This window comes from Plecotus auritus, assembly GCF_963455305.1.
Source record: "Plecotus auritus genome assembly, chromosome: 1".
Taxonomy (NCBI): domain Eukaryota; kingdom Metazoa; phylum Chordata; class Mammalia; order Chiroptera; family Vespertilionidae; genus Plecotus; species Plecotus auritus.
In genome coordinates, this window is record NC_137770.1 from 116,084,281 (window position 1) to 116,106,784 (window position 22,504).

A 22,504-nucleotide genomic window follows, 5' to 3' on the forward strand; every position below is an offset into this window, starting at 1 on the left:
ACGTGCATTGCTCATCCATCTATCAGGAGGCTGCTTCAGGACTCCCTCAATGGCATGTGGGGTGGTGATCCAGACTTCCTGCCCCAGGGTCAGTTTGTCAGCGTCTTTGACTAAAAGCGCCGTTGCCGCAATAATCCTTAGGCACGGTGGCCAGCCGGCAGCTACAGGGTCTAACTTCTTGGACAAATAAGCCACCAGGCGGCTCCAGGGGCCTAGGGTCTGAGTTAGGACCCCTTTCGCTATTCCTTTGTGTTCATCTACAAAGAGATGGAAGGGCTTCGTGATGTCTGGCAGGCCCAGGGCCGGAGCACTTAGGAGGGCTTTCTTTAACTGCTTAAAGGCTGCCTTCTCTCTTTCAGTCCATTCAAAGGCCTTTCCCTCCTTGGTTGCCTCGTATAGGGGCCTGGCAATCTCTGCGAAACCCGGTATCCAGAGGCGGCAGTAGCCAGCCGATCCTAGGAATTCCCTTACTTCCCTTCGGGAGGTGGGGGATGGGATTTTCAAAACAGTCTCTTTTCTGGCATCCGACAGCCGCCGCTGTCCACCCTCCAGGATGTATCCCAGGTAACTCACCCTTTCTTTGCATATCTGAGCCTTCTTTGCAGAAGCCCGGTATCCAAGGGCCCCCAAGGAGGCCAGCAGGTCTCTTGTCCCCTCCTTGCAGTCCTCAGCTGTGTCTGCTGCAATCAGGATATCGTCCACATACTGAAGGAGAGTGAGGTTGGGGTGTGCTCTCCGGTACTCACCCAGGTCCTCATGCAGGGCCTCATCGAAGATGGTGGGCGAGTTCTTGAACCCCTGAGGCAACCGAGTCCACATCAGTTGTCCACTGTAACCCTCTTCCGGGTCATGCCATTCGAAAGCAAACAGGGGTTGACTACGGGGAGCGAGCGGCAAACTGAAAAAGGCATCCTTCAAATCTAACACAGTATACCAGACACGGGAGGGTGCCAGAGAGCTTAAGAGAGTGTATGGGTTGGGGACCGTTGGATGTATGTCCATAACTCTTTTATTTACTTCTCGGAGGTCCTGTACCGGCCGGTAGTCATTCGTGTGGGGCTTCTTGACTGGCAGGAGGGGGGTGTTCCAGGCAGACTGGCAGGGGACCAGCACCCCTAGGCCCCTCAGTCTCCGAATGTGTGGCTGAATTCCCTTCCGGGCTTCCTGAGGCATGGGGTACTGTTTGATTCTCACAGGGCCTTCCCCTGGTTTTAACTCTACCAGGATTGGGGCCCTGTGGGCGGCGAGCCCCACTCCCCCTGTCTCCGCCCAAGCCGTGGGGAACTCCTGCAGCCATTCGTCTGTGCTGCCCTCTATTGGAGAGGCTTTTTGGTGAAGCCGGTACTCATCCTCCAGCCTTATGGTCAGGACCTGAATGGGGTGGCCCTTGCCATCAGTAACCTGAGGCCCCCCTTGTCTGAAAGTTATCTGAGCTCCAATCTTAGTGAGCAAGTCTCGTCCTAACAGTGGGTAGGGGCATTCTGGAATTACCATAAAAGAGTGGGATACCCAGCCCGTCCCTAAATCCACCGTTCTTCGGGTAGTCCATGAATACTGGCTCATACCAGTTGCCCCTTGTACCCAAGACTTCTTATTTGTTAATTTTCCTTGAGGCGTACAGAGGACCGAGTGTTGCGCTCCGGTGTCAACAAGGAAGTCAATGGGGGTCCCCTCCACTTTAAGAGTTACCCTGGGCTCGGGGAGGGGATCCGAACCCCGACTCCCCTAGTCACTCAGTTCATCTAGCTCCAGGACCTTCACTCGATCCGCTTCGCCTCCCTTTTTGCTGGCCCTTTTCGGACACTCTTGTTTCCAGTGCCCTATCTCCCTACAGTAAGCACACTGATCTTTCTGCAGCTTCCGCCTCCCGCCCCAGGTGGTCCCCTTACCATCCTCCTGGTTGCTGGCGAGTCGGCGGAGATGGTGGTTCCGTTCCTCTGAAGAGTCCGCGGTGGTGGCGAGCAGGATCTTAGCTAGGTCTCGGGTTTGTTTGCTGCTCGCAGCCGCTGCAGCATGAGCCTGCCTTTCTTCCGGGGGCTCCCTGTTATTATACACCTTCTCGGCTACCTCCAGTAGGTCCTTTAAACTCTTCTCCCCCAGCCTATCTACTTTTTGCAGTTCCTTTTTAATATCCCCAGCCGATTGGTTTACAAAGCTTATGATCACAGCTGCCTTGTTTTCAGGAGCTTCTGGATTCATGGGGGTGTAGGTGCGGTATGCCTCCATGATCCGTTCTAAAAAGACAGCTGGAGACTCATCCCTTTCCTGCTGAACACTCCCTACCTTGGCCAAATTAGTTGGCTTTCTAGCAGCCATTCGGAGACCCCCCATTAGAGTCTGGCGGTAGACCCGGAGCCTCTCCTTACCTTCTGCCGTGTTGAAATCCCATTCAGGCCTAGTTAAGGGGAAAGAGACATCTATCTGGACCGGGTTGGTGGTTGGGTTCCCGTCCACGCCTGGAACCACTTTCCGGGCCTCATTGAGGATTCTTTCCCTCTCCTCAGTTGTGAACAGGACCTGTAAAAGCTGTTGGCAGTCGTCCCACGTGGGCTGGTGGGTGAAAAGGACAGAATCTAACAGATCAATAAGCCCTGCTGGCTTCTCAGAGAACTTAGGATTCTGAGCCTTCCAGTTGTAAAGGTCACTAGTGGCAAAAGGCCAATAGTGATGGAGTTGATTGCCATCCGCATCTGGGGGCCCCGTGGCTCGTAAAGGTAGGGCTTTAATAGTGGAGTCAGGGGCTGTGACAGACAGTTCCCTCTGAGCCCTTTGTCTAGTAAGAGGCGGGCTTCCCACTGGAACCGCAGCTGCTTCCGGAACTCCGCCCCCAGACGCTCCCAGAACTCCGCCCCCAGACGCTCCCCTTTGCTTGGGAGCATCGCCCCCCTGTGAACTTCTAGGGGGCTGATATGAGGGAGGAAAGATTAGTTCCTCTTCAGTTCCCCCCTGAAAGACAGGGTAGAGGGGAGCTGAAGGCGGGATGAGGTCCTTCTTCTTCACCTTCTCCGTTTCCTGCAAAGCAAGTATGGGTTTCAGCTCCAGAGAGCGCGGGGACAGAAAGGGCTTAAGCCAGGAGGGTGGATCTTCCACGAGGTCCTGCCAAGTAATAATGTAAGGGAGTTGATCAGGATGTCCCTTCTTGGGCTGAGAGATGATGTCCCTCACCTGGTGGATGGTGGGGAGGTCGAAGGTCCCCTCCGGCGGCCACCCGACACTAAAAGTCGGCCATTCCCTAGAACAAAAAGTTTGCCACTGGCCCTTCTGGACCTCTACACTGTGTTTGCTAGCTCTTCCCTTAACCTCTTTGAAATGATCAACCATAATGCTTAAAGGAGTGGTTTGAGTCTGTCCCATGATGTCCGTCAAGAGAGTCCACAAAACAAAACAGAAAAACACAGACACAGACAAACAAAGGGCCCTTGAGACAAGCTTCCCAACGCAAGTCCGTTGGAACAAAACTGACAAAACCGAAAGTGCGGACGACGGCCTCACGCCGATCGGTGGGAGCGACCCACCTCGTCCCAGAGGTTTGAGGGGAATACTCGTCCCTCCTGAAGGAGGATCAGGACGTCTCCCGATTCCTCCCGCCCGTGGTCCTCCGGTGCGTCCACCTAGACCGCTTCGGGCACTACCAGAGATTCAGAAATGAGCTCACACAAAAAAGAGACAAGGAACAGACAGACACCTACCGTGGCCAGTCAGACTCTCCGGATCGGGGGTCCCTTGAGGTTCTTGGGGATCCCGGGCGAGCCCCCAAATGTTATGCCCAGATTTCGTGATCCCCAAAGACCACCAGGGAGCTGAGTCCGATGCAAAAGCAAAGAGCCTTTTAATCGAGCTAGCTCGAGCTCAGTCACACACACACACACACACACACACACACACACACACACACACACACACACACCGGCGCAGTGGCGAGGTGGAGAGAGTCAGCCCCCAAACGCGCTGATTTATAGGGGGCCTGGGAGATAGGGCAGGAACCTGACTCCAGGAGGTGGAGGACATAGAACAAAAGGAACATGGAGTCTCCCCGCCCTTTCAACCACACAGGCCTTCCCTGAGGCAGTCAGGTTAGCATGTGGCCCCTTTGCCTCCACAAGAGAGAGAAACATGGCTGAGAGAGAAACATCCATTAGCTGCCTTCTGCTGGCCCCCCACCAGGGACAGAACTGCAACTTGGGCCTGTGTCCTGGGGAATCAAACAGGGCAACCTCAGTGAATGGAGGAGCTCTACCACTGAGCAACAGTAGACAGGGCTGAACTCACTTTTTAAAAAAATATATTTCAGAGAGGAAGGGAGAGGGAGAGAGAGAAACATTAATGATGAGAGAGAATCATTGATCGGCTGCCTCTTGCATGCCCCACACTGGGGATCTAGCCTGCAACCAGGGCATGTGCCCTTACGGGAATCAAACCATGACCTCCTGATTCAGGTCGACACTCAACCACTGAGCCATGCCGGTGTGTGTGAACTCATTTTTTAATGCTTGCGGATTTGTGAAAAAGAATAGTTGCTAATAAGGTCCCTTATATGTAAGCAGTTGCTTTTTCCCTCCATTCGTTCTCTTATTTTAGGCTCAAACCCGGGATAGGAGGAAGCAAAGGTATTTTTATTATAATTTTTCCTTGTTGGTATTGTTATTACCATTTCGAGGTGATGGAGTAGCCCCAAGCAGGACTTGAACCACTACACCATCCACCACTCCCTCCTCTTCCCTCCACCTTCACTTCATGATGGCGGCGGCGGCGGGATCCAGCTTCCAAACAGTTTGTCCACAACCCGCCGCCGTAGCCCGCCCGCCCCCGCTGCGTGCGGCTCCCTCCCGCGGAGGTGCAGCGCCGCATGGGTGGAGTCTCATGCTCCGCCCACTGTGCGTCAGTGCGTGAGTCCGGCTCCGGGAGCTCCGGAACAGCCGGTGAGCTCACAGCCGGCTTCCCATCAGCTACGACCTGCGCGCCGCCATCGCCGTTATGCTGGGTACCGCTTTCCGCCGCTGCGCTGTAGCAGCGGCCGCAGCCTCCCGAGCCAGCTCTCGAGGCCTCTTGCACCCCGCACCGGTCCCCGGCCCCGCCGCGGGTAAGGTCCGCTCCTGCGCCTGTGTGTCCTTGCGGTGACCTGGGTCCCCGCCGCCACGCGAGAACAGGCTCGCCCCGCGGCCTAGGCTGCCCTGCCGGCGGGCGGCTGAACCTAGTGGCCACTGGCCGCCCTCCTCGCCGCCTCCCGGCGTGGAGTACTCGAGGACGCGTCCCCGGGGCCTACCTGGGCGACTTCTTGTGCGGCCACCACGGACGGGTCAGGTGTGGACCTGCCGTGGGCGCCAAAGAAGGGTCCAAGCGCACTACCCGCGTCAACCCGACCCCTTCGGTCCCCGGGTCGTGACCGTAATACCCCGACGCTGACCCCTGGGGCCACCTCATTGGGAGAGCCCGCCGCCATCAGCGCTTTGGCGAAGGTGACATTGAGCCGCCGGACGCGCCGCTCAATGTAGGGGCGGGGGAGGTCCCTTAGTGTACCCGGGCACCGCCGCCCCAGAGTCTTAAGAGAACACAATATGCTTCCTTGGTGGGACACTATACTTTTTTTTAGTCAGGCATTTTCTCGGTTGGCGTTTTGTTCTGTTAATTTTTAGAGACTGCTCTGCCACGATCTAATTCTTCCACGTGTGTGGTTATTTCCTGAAGTCTGAAAGAGGGTGGAATAGGCCATTGCTGTTTCGAAAATGGGGTACCACAGACCAGGAATACTGGGATCTACAGATGTGGGGAGGCTTTATTGTTTGCTTCAGGTTAAAGCCTATTGGTTGGAGTATGAAATGCTTTGCTGATTCCTGTTTCTTATTTTTCCTTCTCCTAATATATGTGTTCCCAGTGACTGCCCAGCACTATAATTTTAATTATTATAACCACAGTTTGATCTTAGTCCATGATGGATGTATATGCTACATCATTTAGCCCCTAACCATACATATTTTAATATATGAACTCACAAACTCATAATTAATAAGGTTTCCTTGGCTATTTTGAGTGTTTTAAGTAGATACTTACACACCTAAGGAATATGTTTCCCTTCATTCAATTTAAGATTGCATCTCTCATTTATCATACGATGGTAAGGCTGCCATGCACATCAGAGATCATGGAGACTATCTTATTGTATAGAAGAGGAAACAAAAGCCAATCTTGGGAAACTGACTCCTTAACTAGTGGTAGAACAATTTTCTGATTTTTAGCCTCCGTTATTTTTGGCCCATCCTGATATTTGTCCGGTTGTATAGTTCTTTATTCTTTCCTTATCTAAATGTGAAAGTAGTAAATACTATAATTTTTTCATATAGACATATTTGGGGAGGTTTTTATGACTTTCAAAATAATTACTTCATTTTGTGGCAGGTAAAGGAAAAGGCCAGAGGTTTTTGGCAAACTGTAAATTAAGGGGATTCTTTTTTTCTTAGTACCTTTGGACATAGTGGTTTACCTCCTAAGTGTTCTATTCCCACTCTTAGAGTTTAATTCATAAACAAAAAGTTGTATTTTAGATATTTGTCCCTTAGACATAAATATTTGCCACAAGGAGTCAGTATTGTTTACAGTTGTGTCAGCTGCTTTCTATCTGTATGACCTTGGACACATTAGTTAACCTTAAGACTCAGTTGCCCCTTCACTAAAATCAGGATATTTGGTTGTGATGTTTTAAGTGAGATAAAGTAACTCTTAGCACCTTGTCTGGCACTAACGCTTAATATATATTTGCTTTATTATACTGCATTTCATTTTTGCATATTATAGGTTGGGGTTTATCAGTATGAGTCTGAAGAGGTTTTTATGCAGTTGAAAGTTAGAAAAAATTAAGGTTCTTGGCCCTACCACTTTGGCTCAGTGGCTAGAGAGTCAGCCTGCGGACTGAAGAGTCCTGGATTTGATTCTGGTCAACAGCACATGCCCAGGTTGTGGGCTCGATCCCCAGTAGGGGGCGTGCAGGAGGCAACCAGTCAATTATTCTCTCTCCTCATTGATGTTTCTATCTAGCCCTCCCCCTTCTTCTCTGAAATTAAAAAAAAAAAAATTACGGTTCTTGGATGAGGTGCTCCGAGGCCAAATGAGAGTATACTTGAAGGAGTTCTGAAAAGGTTAATCTGAGGGGCCTCAAATTTGCTCCAGTTAAGTAGCAACCCAAATACCATATTTGTCCATGAAGAAGTCTCCAACTTGAAACAGTTGTTTTCCAGGAACTGCTGACTTAGGTCATTAAAATGTTTTAAGCTACTAGATTCTCTCGTCAACCCTTAAAACTTACATAGTCCTGCCCTAGCCGGTTTGGCTCAGTGGATAGAGCGTCAGCCTGTGGACTCAAGGGTCCCGGGTTTGATTCTGGTCAAGGGCATGTGCCTTGGTTGCGGGCACATACCCAGTGGGGAGTGTGCAGGAGGCAGCTCATCGATGTTTCTGACTCTCTCTCCCTCTCCCTTCCTCTCTGTAAAAAATCAATAAAATATATTAAAAAAAAATTACACAGTCCAGGTTCCTATATCCTTACCTTGATAATTTGGGAAGGGTAGGAGGAGTTTTCTTTTTTCTCTTTCTTGGTGCAGGGTTGAATTTAAGAGGTACCTTTTAAAAAAAATAAATTTTTATTGATTTCAGAGAGGAAGGGAGAGGGAGAAATAGAGACATCAATGATGAGAATCTCTGATCAGCTGCCTCCTGCACCCTCAACCCGCCCACCGCCCCCCGGGATCGAGCCACAACCTAGGCATGTGCCCTGACCAGGACTGGAACCATGACCTCCTGTTTCATAGGTCAACACTCAACCACAGAGCCACATCAGCCCGGCCTTCTCTCCCATCTTGAACAATTTAGTGCTCGACTAAGTTAATAGGGAAAATGTCTCCATTGTGGAACAAAACTTCGGTTCTACAAGATGACAAAAAGCTTCTTGGAGATGATAAAAAGCGCCTAGTAGGCAACACACAATGGAGAGAATGAGTCTCAGTTTACTGCTGAACCTCTTAACATATCAGGAAATTGTAATGTGAATATTTTTGTGTTTTTGTTGCTGGTGAAATGGACAATTAGCACAATTTTAAAACATAAAGAGGCCATCAAGAATGCTAACATTCATTGCCCAATGGGGTGTGGCTAGGTGGTTGATCATTGACCTATGGACCAGAAGGTCAAGGTTCAATTCCCAATGGTCAGAGCATATGCCAGGGTTGTGTGCTCGATCCCCAGTGGAGGGCATGCAGGAGGCTGCTGATCAGTGATTCTCTCTCATCATTGATGTTTCTATCTCTCTCTCCCTCTCCCTTCCTCTCTGAAATCAATAAAAACATTTTAATTTTTTTTAATGTTAAGAAATGGTATGTATATATATTTTTAATGCTAACGTTGCTAAGGATATGTAAGAAACAATGATCACAGGCAATTGAAGAGTTGTTGATTTGTATAAATGAAAGCATTTAGCCCAAGACAGCATTTTGGAAACCATGATACATGAAAAAGTAAAATGCTGCATACTGACTTTCTGAAAGATACCCCTGGAACAAGTAGTGAAAGTGATTAGTTTAAGGCTAGAAGGGGGTTGTTCAATAAGTTTAAGAAAAGAAATGTTTGTTTATAGATTAAACAATATATTAAACATGTACTGTATATAAGAAAAGGTTAAAACAGAATCATTTCGAGGTCTGGAACGAATTCAATTTACATTACTTCTAACGGGGTAGGAAAAGGAAGATTCGGTTTTCCAACAAATCACTTCTCGAACAACCTTCTGAAGCAAATTAAGTTTCACTGTATAACTAGTTTGTAATTTGGGACTCCCCAGAAGGAAGGTAAACAAATATTAAAGGTGATCCATTGATCTCCTTGACTGGGATTTGCAGCTGCTGGTCATCTTTTCACAGTTAGAAAATAATACAAAGCTACCAGTCATCTGATGAAATCCATGCCCAGGCAGTGAGGAAAAGAATTGGTTATCATGAAACACTTTGTGGTAAGAAAGATACATTTAATTAATAATTACCTCTGGGGAAGGAATACATATATTTCATTTTTCTTGGGTAAATATTTAGAAGTGTAATTACTGGGTTATATGATAGGTGTGTGTTTAACTTGATAAGAAACTGCTAAACAGTCTTCCAAAGTGGTTGTACCATTTTACACTTGTGCTTTAAGTATTTAGTAAGGATAACCAGTTTTTGAAAAAGGTAGCTTGTAAATTTTGGGTAACAGCAGGTAGAAGCATTGTGATCTATGCTTTCTGATATATTAAATGTGAATATTAGTCCTGTGTAGTTTTGACTAAATGTTTGTACTTGCCAAATACTTTTAGGTCTATAGATTCATTCTTTTATCTTGTCATATAAATTAAAGAGTATCCCAATTCCAGCCCATTTATATACATGTCCCACTTCATTCTGGGCTCAGATTGTGATGGAAATTTAGGTCTCTCATAAAATTGGGACTTGTGCTGGGGTCCTCTGTGACTAATGACAGGTATTTTGCAATAGGCTCAAATGGTGATTAAAAAAAAAAACACACAAAAACAACAACATAGTTTTATTGATTTCAGAGAGGAAAGGAGAGAGAGATAGAAACATCAATGATGAGAGAGAATCATTGATAGGCTGCCTCCTGCACGCCCCCCATGGGGATCAAGCCCACAACCCAGGCAGTGCCCTTGGCTGGAATCGAACTCGGAACCCTTCAGTCCGCAGGCTGATGCTCTGTCCACTGAGCCAAACCAGCTAGGGCTCAAATGGTGATTTAAGTGAGAATCCTTTTGCTGGATCTAGTAGTGACAGTTCATCTGCAGAACTGGCAAGTATTCCATCTTTTCACCTTTTTCTGGTTTCTTTTTTCTTATTTTCTTTCTATTTTTTGCACTTTCTCTTGCCAGTTGCAGCAGTAAAGGTGTATAGGATATATCTGACATTTAAATTTCAGAGTATATGTAGAGCCCCGAGGTTTCTGCGTAGTTTTTATATATATTTTTCCATCACCCTTTATCCCCTCTATGCCCTCTTCCACCTCCACCCCCAGCCCCTGCAATCACCATGGTGTTGTCTATGTCCATGAGTTTCCTCTTCTTTTTTTCTGTTTTGCTCAATTTTTTTTTTTTTTTTTAATCCTCACCCAAGGATATTTTCCCATTTGTTTTAGAGTGGAAGGGAGGGAGATAGAGAGAGAAACATCAATGTGAAAGAGCCACATCAATTGGTTGCCTCCCACACATGTCCCAACCAGGGCCGGGATTGAGCCTGCAACTGAGGTATATGCCTTGACTGGAATTGAACCCTGGACCTTTCAGTCCAAGAGCTGACGCTATCCACTGTGCAAACCTGACTAGGGCAATTGTTCTTTTTTAATCTTTTGAGAGAGAGAAGCATTGATTTGTTGTTCCACTTATTTATGCATTCACTAGAGGCCCAGTGCACAAAATTCATGCACTCGTGTGTCCTCTCACAGTCCAGGACCCCCTTGCTCCTTACCGCCCACCTGCTGGCTGCTCCTTAACACTTGCTGCTCCTTACCGCTTGGCTTGCTGCTCCTTAGCACTGCCGCAGAGGCAAGAGAGGCTCCATTCACTGCCGCTTCGCTCGCCAGCCGTGAGCCTGGCTTCTGGCTGAGTGACGCTCCCCCTGTGGGAGCGCACTGACCACCAGGGGCAGCTCCTGCATTGAGCATCTGCCCCCTGGTGGTCAGTGTGCATCATAGCGACTGGTCATCCCACCATTCGGTCTATTTGCATATTAGCCTTTTATTATATAGGACTAGAAGCCCGGTGCATGAAGATTCGTGCAGGAATGGGCTTCCTTTCCCTGGCTGCTGGCACTGCCTTTCCACTCCAGCCCCGCCTTCCCACGCTGCCCAGAGGCCCTGAGCAGCTGGGGCGGTGTGGAACGCCTGCGCCGTCGCCATGGAGATGGTGCAAGCATCACACACGCACCCCTCGCCACTCTGCATATGCAAATTAACCCACCATCTTTGTTGGATTAATTTGCATACTCACTCCTGATTGGCTGGTGGGCATCGCGAAGATACTGTCAGTTTGCATCTTTCTCTTTTATTAGTGTAGATTATTAGTGTAGATTGGTTGATTCTTGTGTGTGCCCTGGCTGGGGATCAAACCCACAACCTTGTCATATCAGGATGACACCCCAACCAACTATCCTACCTGACCAGGGCGCACACATGCGTGCATGCGTGTATGGGGGGGGAGTGGTTGTTTTGTTTGATAAGCCTTTAAAAATAACTAGACACTATATCAATCTTGTCTAATACATCTAATAGAAAATACAATTTGAAGAATGTTTTATTTCTATAAATTATGATATCTGTTAATAGTAGGTCAATTAAGACATTTTTAGACAAGGATCAATTTATAGTTGTTATTTATTGACTGCCTTTTACAAAGTGCCAAGTCCTAGACAATGTTACCTGGCCTTCATTTTTATTTTATTTTTTTTTAATATGTTTTTATTGACTTTCAGAAAGAAGGAGAGGGAGGGAGATAGAAACATCAATGATGAGAGAGAATCATAGATGGGCTGCCTCCTGCATGCCCCCTACTGGGGATCGAACCTGCATCCTGGGGCATGTGCTCAGACTAGTAATTGAACCATGACCTCCTGGTTCATAGGCCAATGCTCAACCACTGAGCCACACCAGCTGGGCTGGCTTTCATTTTTAATCATCATAATCTGATAAGGTAATGGTGTCTGCATTTTACAAATAAGGAAAATAAAACTTGCTGCTTCCTAAAACCCAAAAGTAAAATTTCCTTCTCATCCATTCCCTAAAATACAGAGGCTGTTTAGAAAGATTCCACATTTCCTAACTCATAATTCAGTGTCCATTTGAAAGGCAGTAACTAAAATAGAAAGGCTTTTCATATGTACTACAAAGAGTATAATGATTGGGAGCAGAATGCTAAGTAAGTCTTGTTTTCTTGACACTTAATATATTTTAATATCTCACTTAGAAATTTTATAAAGTGTTATTTTATAAATTACTATTGTTTTGTCAGGATGTATAATTTATTTTGGAGTGTAATTTAACTAGAGGCCAGTGCATGAATTTGTACATTGAAAGGAAATTAATTAGAAGAAATATTTTAGAGGCCGGGGAGGGACCCCAAAAGGTTGACTCCAGGGCATGTCCAGCCCATCTTGCCCAGTCCCAATCAGGGCCATCAGAGCTGGGGAGGGCCCAAGGGAGGGCTCCAGGGCATGTCCATCCCATCTTGCCCAGTCCTGATCGGCCAGACCCCCAGCAGCAAGCTAACCTACCAGTCAGAGGGTCTGCCCCCTGGTGGTCAGTGCACATCATAGTGACTGGCCAAACAAACGGTCGGACACTTAGCATATTAGGCTTTTATTATATAGGATAGAAAACATAAGATTTTTTTAAATTTATGAAAAATATATCTTATAAATTAACTTAAGAACTAGAATGAAGCTCTGGCCGGGTAGCTCAGCTGGTTAGATCAAATACCAAGGTTGCAAGTTCAATCCCCAGTCAAGGCACATACAAGAATCAACAAATGATTAGAACAAATCAATGTTTCTCTCCCCCATCTCTCCTTTCATCTTTCTCTTTCCCTAAAATCAATCAATTTTTTAAAATACTAAAAAACTAGAATGAACATTATTTTGAATTAAGAATTAATACTCTTCTTATTGTAAAAATTCAGACATTTTGGAAGTGTATAAAGAAATAAAGTTTTTCCTTCCAAAGATAACCAATGTTAACAATTTCAAGCTAGCATTACACATTGGGAGAGGAGGGGAGCATAAACATACACCTATAATACTTTTGGTTCTGCTTTTCTTTGATTAATTTTTTTAAAGATTTTTTTCATATCAATACATAAAATTTGTTTCATTTGACCTGCTGAGTAATTTCCTACTGTGACATACAGTTGATTCAAAACTTAATGCATTGAGTGTATATAAATGCCACTGAACTGTACACTTAAAAATAGTTATGATGGTAGATTTTATGTTATACTAGAGACCCATGCACAAAATTCATGCATGGGTAGGGTCCCTAGCAGCTGCCAGCTGCCAGCTGCCAGCTGGGGCCTCCCCTCGCACCTGCCTTGGCCTGGTGCTGCCCGCTCACCTGCTCCACCATCCCGCCTTGGTCCCACTCTCGGGGCCCATCAGGGCTGGCAGTGCCTCCACTGTCGCCCGCTGCCAGCACTGCATTGCCAATGCCTGCCATGTTCCGCACCGCCCCCTGGTGGTCATCGCATGTGTAACTCCCAGTGAGTCAAACTCCCGCCCCTAGTGACAATTTGCATATTAGCCTTTTATTATATAGGATTATATAGGATGTGTTTTAATGGGAAATGCAAACAAAAAAATACCTTAATTGTATTGACAGGATATATCAAGTACTTCTTCTGTACATTGAAGTTATTATTTCTCCATTGTAGGTATCCATTCAGTTCGCTGCTACTCCCATGGGTCACATGAGACAGATGAGGAATTTGATGCTCGCTGGGTGACATACTTCAACAAGCCAGATATTGATGCCTGGGAATTGCGTAAAGGTAATTGTAATATAGACTGCTAAACAGTCTATTTTGTCTATTTCGATAGAGAATTATGAACTGCTTTGTAGTCTTTCACTACTTTGTTAAAAGCAAAACATGCATCATGTTAACTGAATACTCTCATGCAACTTGCAATTAGAAAATATAGTCCTAGCTGGTTTGGCTCAGTGGATAGAGTATTGACCTGTGAACTGAAGAAGGGTCCCTGGTTTGATTCCAGTCAAGGGCATATGCCCAGGTTCCAGGCTTGATCTCCAGTTAGGGGGTATGCAGGAGGCAGCTGATCAATGATTCTATTTCATCATTAATGTTTCTCTCTCCCTCTCCCTTCCTCTCTGAAAGCAATAAAAATATTTTTTAAAAAGAAAATATTATAGCTTCCCTAGTGTATCCTGTAAAGCAAGGTTTTAAAGCAGACACAATGTTATTTAGGGCCAAATGATTCTTTGTTGCAAGGGCTGTCCTTTGCATTGTAACATGTTTAGCAGCATCCTTGGCTTCTACCCACTAGGTGCCATCCACCCTCATGCCCTTCATCCCCTCCCACCCCCAGTTAGACAACCAAATAATGTTTCCTGGGGGACAAAATCATCTCTTGATTAAAACCACTGCTATAATGTCAAGGTGAGCAAGAATTAAATTTTGTATCTTTTAGATAATTTATACAAGTAGTTATTTGGTTCTTCTCCCTTCTTAGTAATAGTTTGGGTTTTTTGTTATTTTTATTCTCCGTTATGATTTGTCTTGCCCTGAATAAGTGTCCAGACTAAATAAGCTAGAACTTATTTTTCCTAAATTTTCAGATGTGCATTTAACATGAGTAAGTAGTATTAATAATAACTAGTCTTTCTTTTTCTTTTTTTAAATATGTTTTTATTGATTTCAGAGAGGGAGAGAGAGGGGGGGAAATCATCAATGATGAGAGAGAATCATTGATCAGCAGCCCAGACATGTGCTCTGACCAGAAATCGATTCACAACCCTCTGGTTTGTAGGTCAATGCTCAACCACTGAGGCATGCCAGCCGGGTGATAACTAGTCTTAATAGTTAGTCGTACATAGCTTTAAATATAGGCAATTTATCTCAGACCAAGAGTTCAGCCTCTGTGACTATATTCTAGCATTATAGTAACTGGTGTCCTTTATTTAAATATTGTGTTATTTTGTGCAAAGCTGAAAGTAATCATGCCCAATTATTTTCTGGTTGAATGTTTGAATCTGTGCACTAACGTTTCTCTATTTCTTTCTCTCTCTGTTTTTTAAAATACATTTTTATTGATTTCAGAGAGGAAGGGAGAGGGAGAAAGAGATAGAAACATCAAAGATGAGAGAGAATCATTGATTGGCTCTTTCCTATATGCCCTCTACTGGGGATGGAGCCCACAACCTGGGCATGTGCCCTGTCTGGGAATCAAACTGAGACCTCCTAATTTATAGTTTGTCACTGAGCCACGTCTGCCAGGCTCTATATCTCTTTAATGTCTTCATTTGGGCTTCATTAACTCTCCTTTCTCATTTATCTGGTTGTTTTAATTTTCCAATCAAATCTATTTTAAAGCAACCAACGTGCATACATTGTACGAAGAGTTAAAGATATGAGTTTAAAATGACCCTCTTAATTGAAATGAAACCAGCAAATTATTATAAAAATAGTGTTTGCATTTAAGGAATCCTTTGGTTGGTTTTTTGGGGTCTTTTTGATTGTTTTTTGTTGTTATTGTTTTCCTTTAATCTGCAGGATACTGCATAGTTCTTTCCACTAATTTATTGTGGAAGAGTCATTATGATCTTACCATCTGTTAAAAGTAGATTCTCTCATTTTATAGATAAAACAATAGAGGCCTGGTGGGTTCCAGGACCCAATTCCAATGTGTATGGGTAGACTTCCCTACATCTACAAACAAGTCTGGATGCCAGAAGGCTGTCCAAGAATTCAGTTCAGGGTGGCATTATCTACCCTACCTAGAAGTAGAATCAGATTCCACAGGTAAAGGGCTCAGTCTCACAAGACTACCCTTCACTTTAGAGGCTGGTTACAAGCTAGGTTGTTGATCTGTGCTTCTGACCTACTGGCTACAAATCAGAAGTTCGCACAACCCCCTCCTCGGGTTCCAATGACTCAGAGAACTTAAGAAAACCTGTTTACTCACTAGATTAACAATGTATTACAAAGGTTATTAAAGGATACAAATCAACAGCCAGATGAAGAGATACATATGGCAAGGTCCCAAATGAAGGAGCTTCTATCCTCATGGAGCTTGGGGCCCGGCACAGTGGCTCATGGAAGCATTCTAGTACCCCAGTGTGGGAAGCTCTCTAAAAAAGGACCAAGGGGCTGTCGTATGGTTTTTATGGAGGCTTCATACTTAGTCATGATTGATTAAGTCTTTGGCCATTGGCAATTAATTTGACCTCAAGCCCCTCTCTCCTCCCTGCAAATCAGGGAATGGGACTGAAAATTTCAATCTTCTGTCCACAGCATTGGTCTCTGCTGACATCCAACACCCACTCTTGGGAGTCCAAAGTTACCTCCTTAATATAATAAGAGGCACCACTGTGTTTCCATCACCATCACTTAGAAAATTCCAAGGAGGGTTGGCGGTTCTGTATCAGAAGCAGACCAAATATATCCTCCTATATAATAAAAGGGTAATATGCAAATTGACCGTAATGGTGGAATGACTGGGAACAACTGGTCGCCATGACGCACACTGACCACCAGGGGGCAGATACTCAATGCAGGAGCTGCCCCCTGGGGGTCAGTGTGCTCCCACAAGGGAAGCTCCGCTCAGCCACAAGCCAGGCTGATGGTTGCGAGCGCAGGGGTGGTGGCGGGAGCCTCTCTCATGGGGAGCGGGCCTAAGGTGCAATCGGACATCCCCCCCCCAGGACTCCCAGGCTGCCAGAGGGATGTCTGACTGCCAGCTTAGGCCCAATCCCCAGGGAGTGGGACTAAGCCAGCAGGTGGACATCCCCCGAGGGGTCCTGGACTGCGAGAGGGGTCCCTCAGCACAGTCCAGGCTGAGGGACCCTGCCCCCCCTGAGTGCATGAATTTTCATGCACTGGGCCTCTAGTATTTATTATAAATCACAAGATCACATGTCTATGTTTCAAAAAATATAGATAACTAAATTATAGTTTAAGTGAGAATATTTCAAGTTGATATGGCCCCTCTTTTTAATTTGACAGGGATGAACACGCTTGTTGGCTATGATCTGGTTCCAGAACCCAAAATCATTGATGCTGCTTTGCGGGCATGCAGACGGTTAAATGATTTTGCTAGTGCTGTTCGCATCCTAGAGGTTGTTAAGGTCAGTGAAATAGTATTAAACTTGTTCTGGAAGTATGTGGTCTGTTGACTAGGTATCAGTATATTCTTTACTTTTTAATTTGTAAAGATAACCTAAAATTAGTTTTTATATAGCTAGAAGGAATGTACAGTGAAGTTAATAATTTTTCTGGAATAAAGTTTGACAGAATTTATCCCAGGCCTGAAAAATTGTGCTTGATACTCTTTTGTTCAGCACTTCCATTTAAGAATTTACCTTAAGTATGTACAAAGGTTTAACTATAATTTATCTTTGTGCTATTTGTAATAGGAAATTAAATGTTGTTAGTAGTTTCTTAAGATGGGACTTTCCAGAAGTGGTTATTACACAAATGTGTTTAACATTAAACATATTTACATTAAACATATTTATTGCATATTAACTGAAGAAAATTAAGAACTTTATAATTTAAAAAATATAACTAAAAAGACTTAGAATTTGTTTAAAGGCAGAAGAATAGCAGTTTGGCAGTGTCTTAGTCCATTTGACTTTTTAATATTTGTCCCTGGGGAACTTTGTGACAACATATAGGTATTAATATATGTTATGGTGAGTATTCATGAAAACTCTCTTGCCCTGAAAATAAGTATTTTCTAAGTGTAGCTTTCCATGAAAGAGTATGGAATATAAGAAAGAAATTCAAGGTCTATAAAAAAGAAAATGTGAGATTACTTTATCTACAATGGATAAGATAATTTAGGGTTCTGTAGGTTGTCAATTCATTCAGCACCGGTAGTTAATTCAGTTAGGGTCTCAAATTAGAAGCAAATGTAAAAACTTTTCCTCTGTTAACTTAATTATTCCTATTGCCTGCTGGGCATGTTTAATTACCTTCACAAAATTCTGTCATCACCACCTTGTTTTCTAGTAACTCAGGCTTTGAAAAAAGATATTTCTGGATTTAGTCTAATTGTTTTAATTATTTTCAAAGTGTCTTTAAAAACCTACCTTGACTAGTGCCCACAAAGTTGCTCTCTTTATTGAACAAATATGTTAACTTAAAAGTAGCCTCTGCATATGTGATTAAAAGCATTTTCAAGTTCATTTTGTAAATAGATAAGGCTTCTCAGAGAGCTAAATGTGAATTTTTATTTATTTATTTATTTGCCATCAGGACAAAGCAGGACCACATAAGGAAATCTACCCTTATGTCATCCAGGAACTTAGACCAACTTTAAATGAACTGGGAATCTCCACTCCAGAGGAATTGGGCCTTGACAAAGTATAAATCCCATCGGTAAGCAACATACTACTGAATAAAGCAGGAAAGAATCCAGGGAGATATGAATGGCATTTCAGTGTTCTCAGAAATGTCTTTAGTTAGAGGCTATAAGCATAGAGATTTAGAGTAACAATGATAACTTTAAGGAGCTAGGATTGTTATTTTTAGTTGTTATAATTGTTCTCTTACTGGTGTAAAGGCAAGTAAAGACCTCCTTTATAAAAAATCTATATAAAATATTTTAAGCATAAATAGCATAGAGAATAAATGTAATCACACCCAGATTTTCAGATATTATTATTTTGCTGTATTTGCTTTAGTCTCCTTCCCTCTATCCCACCAAGAAATTATTGGTTTCACCTAGAGTTCAAGCCCTCTGGGTACCCTTCCCTCATTCTAGCCCATTAACCTAAGAAAAACTAAAGATAGTTCACTGCATTCAAGATGTTTATCATGCATGCTTTTAAACATATGTTTTGTTATTGTTGTTTTTATATTTTTATTGATTTCAGAGAGGAAGGGAGAAGGAGAGATAGAAGTATCAATGATGAGAGAATCATTGATCAGCTGCCTCCTACACATCCCCTGTTGGGGACCAAGCCCAAAACTTGGACATGTGCCCTGACCAGGAATTGAACTGTGACCTCCTGGTTCATAGGTTGACGCTCAACACCTGAGCAGCACCGACTGGGCAACGTGTGTTGTTTTTGTTGTTGTTGTTGTTAACAGTAGGGTTTTATTAATTTGATGCTATTTTTGTGTGCCCAGGTTAGAATTTAATAGTCAAGTAAATTTTCATCAATAATAAAAACTTGCCCTAACTGGTTTGGCTCAGTGGATAGAGCTTCGGCATGCAGACTGAAGGTTCCCAGGTTCGATTCCGGTCAAGGGCATGTACCTTGGTTGCGTGCACATCCCCAGTAGGGGGTGTGCAGGAGGCGGCTGATCAATGTTTCTCTCTCATCGATGTTTCTAACTCTATACCTCTCCCTTCCTCTCTGTAAGAAATCAATAAAATATATTTTAAAAATAATAATAATAATAAAAACTTATTCTCTATGGAAAGACAGATTAGGTAATAAAACCAGCCACAAGGTTGTCTAGGTAGTGAGCAGTGTTCAGAAAATCCTTTGTCAAACAGAAAATATATAAGCAGTAATTCATATTTTAATTTTATTTAACAAACACATAATAGTGTATATAATTCTTTTTTGCTAATCCTCACCCGAGGATATTTTTTCCATTGATTTTTAAAGAGAGTGGAAGGAACGGGGTGGGGCAGGGGGAGACACATCTACTGGTTGCCTCCCGCAGGTGCCCCAAATCCATGGATTGAACTTGCAACCCAGGTAGGTGCCTTTGATGAGGAATGGAACCCAAGACCCTTTGGTGTGCGGGCCGACACTAACTACTGAGCACACTGGCCAGGGCAGTATATAATTCTTGATGTGTGTCAGGCAGAGTTTTTATATGTGTGTGTGTGTGTGTGTGTGTGTGTGTGTGTGTGTATAATTGCTTTCAGAGAGGAAGGGAGAGAGAGGTAAAAACATCAATAATGGGTGAGAATCATTGATCAGCCATCTCCTGCCTGCCCCCTACTGGGGATCAAGCTCGCAACTCCAGGCATGTGTCCTGACCAGGAATTGAACCGTGACCTCCTGGTTCAGAGGTCGATGCTCAACCACTGAGTCACACCTGCTGGACTCAGTCGTAGTTTTAAGTGCTGTATAAATAGTAGCTCATTTAATCCTCATCAACAATCCTGTGAGGTGGTTACTATTATTATAATTATTCCTATTATTTATTGATGAGCAAACTGAGGCACCTTGTCCAAAGTCTACATTTAAACCCAGGCAGACAGGTTTCAGAGTTCATTGCACCCACTATGCCACATGTCCTGTATAGGCATTTACTAAGGCCATACCCTTATTTCTCAGTAAAAAATGAGACTTAAATAAAAGTGGACCCAAAATTATTTTAGGAACTATTAAATATCCTATTAACAGACTAAGCAGAAAATGTAATCCACTTTGGGGCTTGTTTTTTGGAGCATATGTTTTAATTTTTATTTTTGTCCACAACCACCACCTCCCTGAATTCAGGTAGCTCATCTTAATATATGGAAAGTTTTTTGTATGGTATTAAAAATTTCTGTGAGTACTTAGAGAAAATTAGGTATTCAGAATAGAGGATTTTGTAGTCATATATATATATATATATATATATATATATATATATATATATATATTTTTTTTATCCTTTTTTTTTTTAATGGATTTTTTTCCATTGATTTTTAGTGAATGGAAGGGAGGGGTAGAGACAGAGAAAAACATTGATGTGAGAGATATACATTGATTGGTTGCCTACCGCACAGACCCAACTGGGGCTGGGGATGGAGCCTGCAACCGAGGTACGTCAAATCCTTGTGCCAAAGCTCTAACCACTGAACAAAACCAGCTAGAGCCCTAGTTATATTTTCAAAGCTCTTATCTGTGGTTCATATTTCATAATGGACTCTAAAAAGGTTGTCTAAACACTTGGGCTTAATTTTTATTTTATCAAATACTAGACGCCCAGTGCACAGATTCGTGCACCAGTGGGGTCCCTCCCTGGCCTGTGTCCTCTCACAATCCGGGACCCCTTGGGGGATGTCAGACTGCCGGGTTTCAGCCTGATCCCCATAGGCAGTCCGAGGGGCCCAACGGATGCAGGAATCCATGCACTGGGCCTCTAGTATGCATATAAGATCTTTGGTTAATTTCTTCCCCGCTTCCCTCTGAGATTCATCAGTGTGTTCCATGTTTCCATGCCTGTGCATTAAGCGTCTGCCTCCTGGTGGTCAGTGCACGTCATAGCTACATTGAATGGTCAGATGGTCGCTTAGGCTGATAGGTAGGTAGGTAGGTAGGTAGGTAGGTAGGTAGATAGATAGATAGATAGATAGATAGATAGATAGATAGATTGATTATTGCAATGAATCCAGAAGATCTTTGTTATATAGGATGTATTCTTGCTTCAGTATCATGTTTCTTTAAAGATTTCTTCCTTTTCTTTATTTCCTGGCTAATTCTTCGTGTTTTCTCTTACAGATAGGCTTCCCAAGGATTTACTGATAATACTACTTGAGTGTAAACAATCACCTGGAAATACTGATGATAACATATTACCTTATTTGAACAAGTTTTCCTTTATTGAGTACCAAAACATGTAATGATAACTTGAATTTTAATAAAAAGGAAATGAGTTTGAACTGAAATTAGGAATTGTTCCATGTGTTTGCATTGAAGAACAGAAAATGAACTATTTATTATAGGTCCATTGTGTCAGTTTTGTTGTCCCCTTATGTGCTGAGAGAACTTTTAATTTTCTGGAAGTCATCACTATATAAACATATTTGGGTACACTGACTGGTAAAATAGCTAAAGGCTAAAAGTCATTTATATAGACTTTCCTTGTTGATAGGGCCAGCAAACCCTGGGCTTAGGGAATTGGTTGTCTGGGGATAGATCAAATTGTGTACCTTCCCAAAACCGGTGAAATAAAGTTTAAAAGTGGTCATTGAGATAGTCTTGAGGATGTGCTGTAGGATTGCCAGCCCTCTCTTAGTGCCCCTTCCCTGCCTGGTCTTCCCTGACAGTGCAGTATTAACTTTAGACATCAAAGAATTTGCTATTGTAGATTTGGAGGCTTTCTCCTTAAAGAACAGTACATGGGTTTACTTCTTGAGAGAATTAATAAAATAAACAAATCCTGTCTTTAGAAGCCCCATAATACTGGATATCAGCTGCTGGATAAAGAGGTTCTGAGCCTGAGTGATTTCTACAGCCAGTTCAGACTGCAGCGTCCAGGGAATAAGGTTAATGTTCAGGTGAAATTTTTTTTTTATCATTTGTATCTTTACACTTTTATTTCACTATATAGTTTCTTTTAATCTGGAAAAGTGAAAATAAGATTTTTCTTTCAGCATGTTCAAGTTCATTCCCCAATCTCATTATCACAGAATATGCTGATACACAGTGTGGAACGTATAAAAATGGGGAGAAAACCCATAGTCACACCTGTAAATGTTAAATTTTTTCCCATTTCTTTTTTTTTTTTTTTCATTTAAATTTTTTATTCTTTAAAGTATTACATAAGTCTCCTTTTTCCCCCATTGACCTCTCCCCGGCCACCCCCAGCACATGCCCTCACCCCTTCCCTCCCGCCCCCCTATCTGTGTCCATTGGTTATGCTCATATACATACATACAAGTCCTTTGGTTGATCTCTTACCCCCTCACCCCCGACCTTCCCTCATAGGTTGGACAATCTGTTTGATGCATCTTTGACTCTGGTTCTATTTTTGTTCATCAGTTTATGTTGTTCATTATATTCCACAAATGAGTGATATTTA

The 22,504-nt window shown here is 43.6% G+C and overlaps 1 protein-coding gene across 1 annotated transcript; it reads left to right on the forward strand.

Annotated features, from left to right (window-relative positions):
- Positions 1-4,865: 4,865 nt before the first annotated feature.
- Positions 4,866-22,499, forward strand: COX5A (cytochrome c oxidase subunit 5A). Its single transcript, XM_080644977.1, has 5 exons — positions 4,866-5,080; positions 13,442-13,558; positions 16,751-16,872; positions 18,005-18,127; positions 21,202-22,499. The coding sequence occupies exons 1-4, from the start codon at positions 4,975-4,977 to the stop codon at positions 18,116-18,118; spliced, it is 459 nt and encodes a 152-aa protein (XP_080501103.1). The 5' UTR covers positions 4,866-4,974; the 3' UTR covers positions 18,119-18,127; positions 21,202-22,499.
- Positions 22,500-22,504: the final 5 nt, after the last annotated feature.

Coding starts and splice junctions, on each gene's coding strand:
- COX5A (XM_080644977.1), top strand. CDS start 4,975: ATGCTGGGTACCGCTTTCCGCCGCTGCGCTGTAGCAGCGGCCGCAGCC. Junction 5,081..13,441: donor GGTCCCCGGCCCCGCCGCGG/GTAAGGTCCGCT, acceptor TCTCCATTGTAG/GTATCCATTCAGTTCGCTGC. Junction 16,873..18,004: donor GCATCCTAGAGGTTGTTAAG/GTCAGTGAAATA, acceptor ATTTGCCATCAG/GACAAAGCAGGACCACATAA.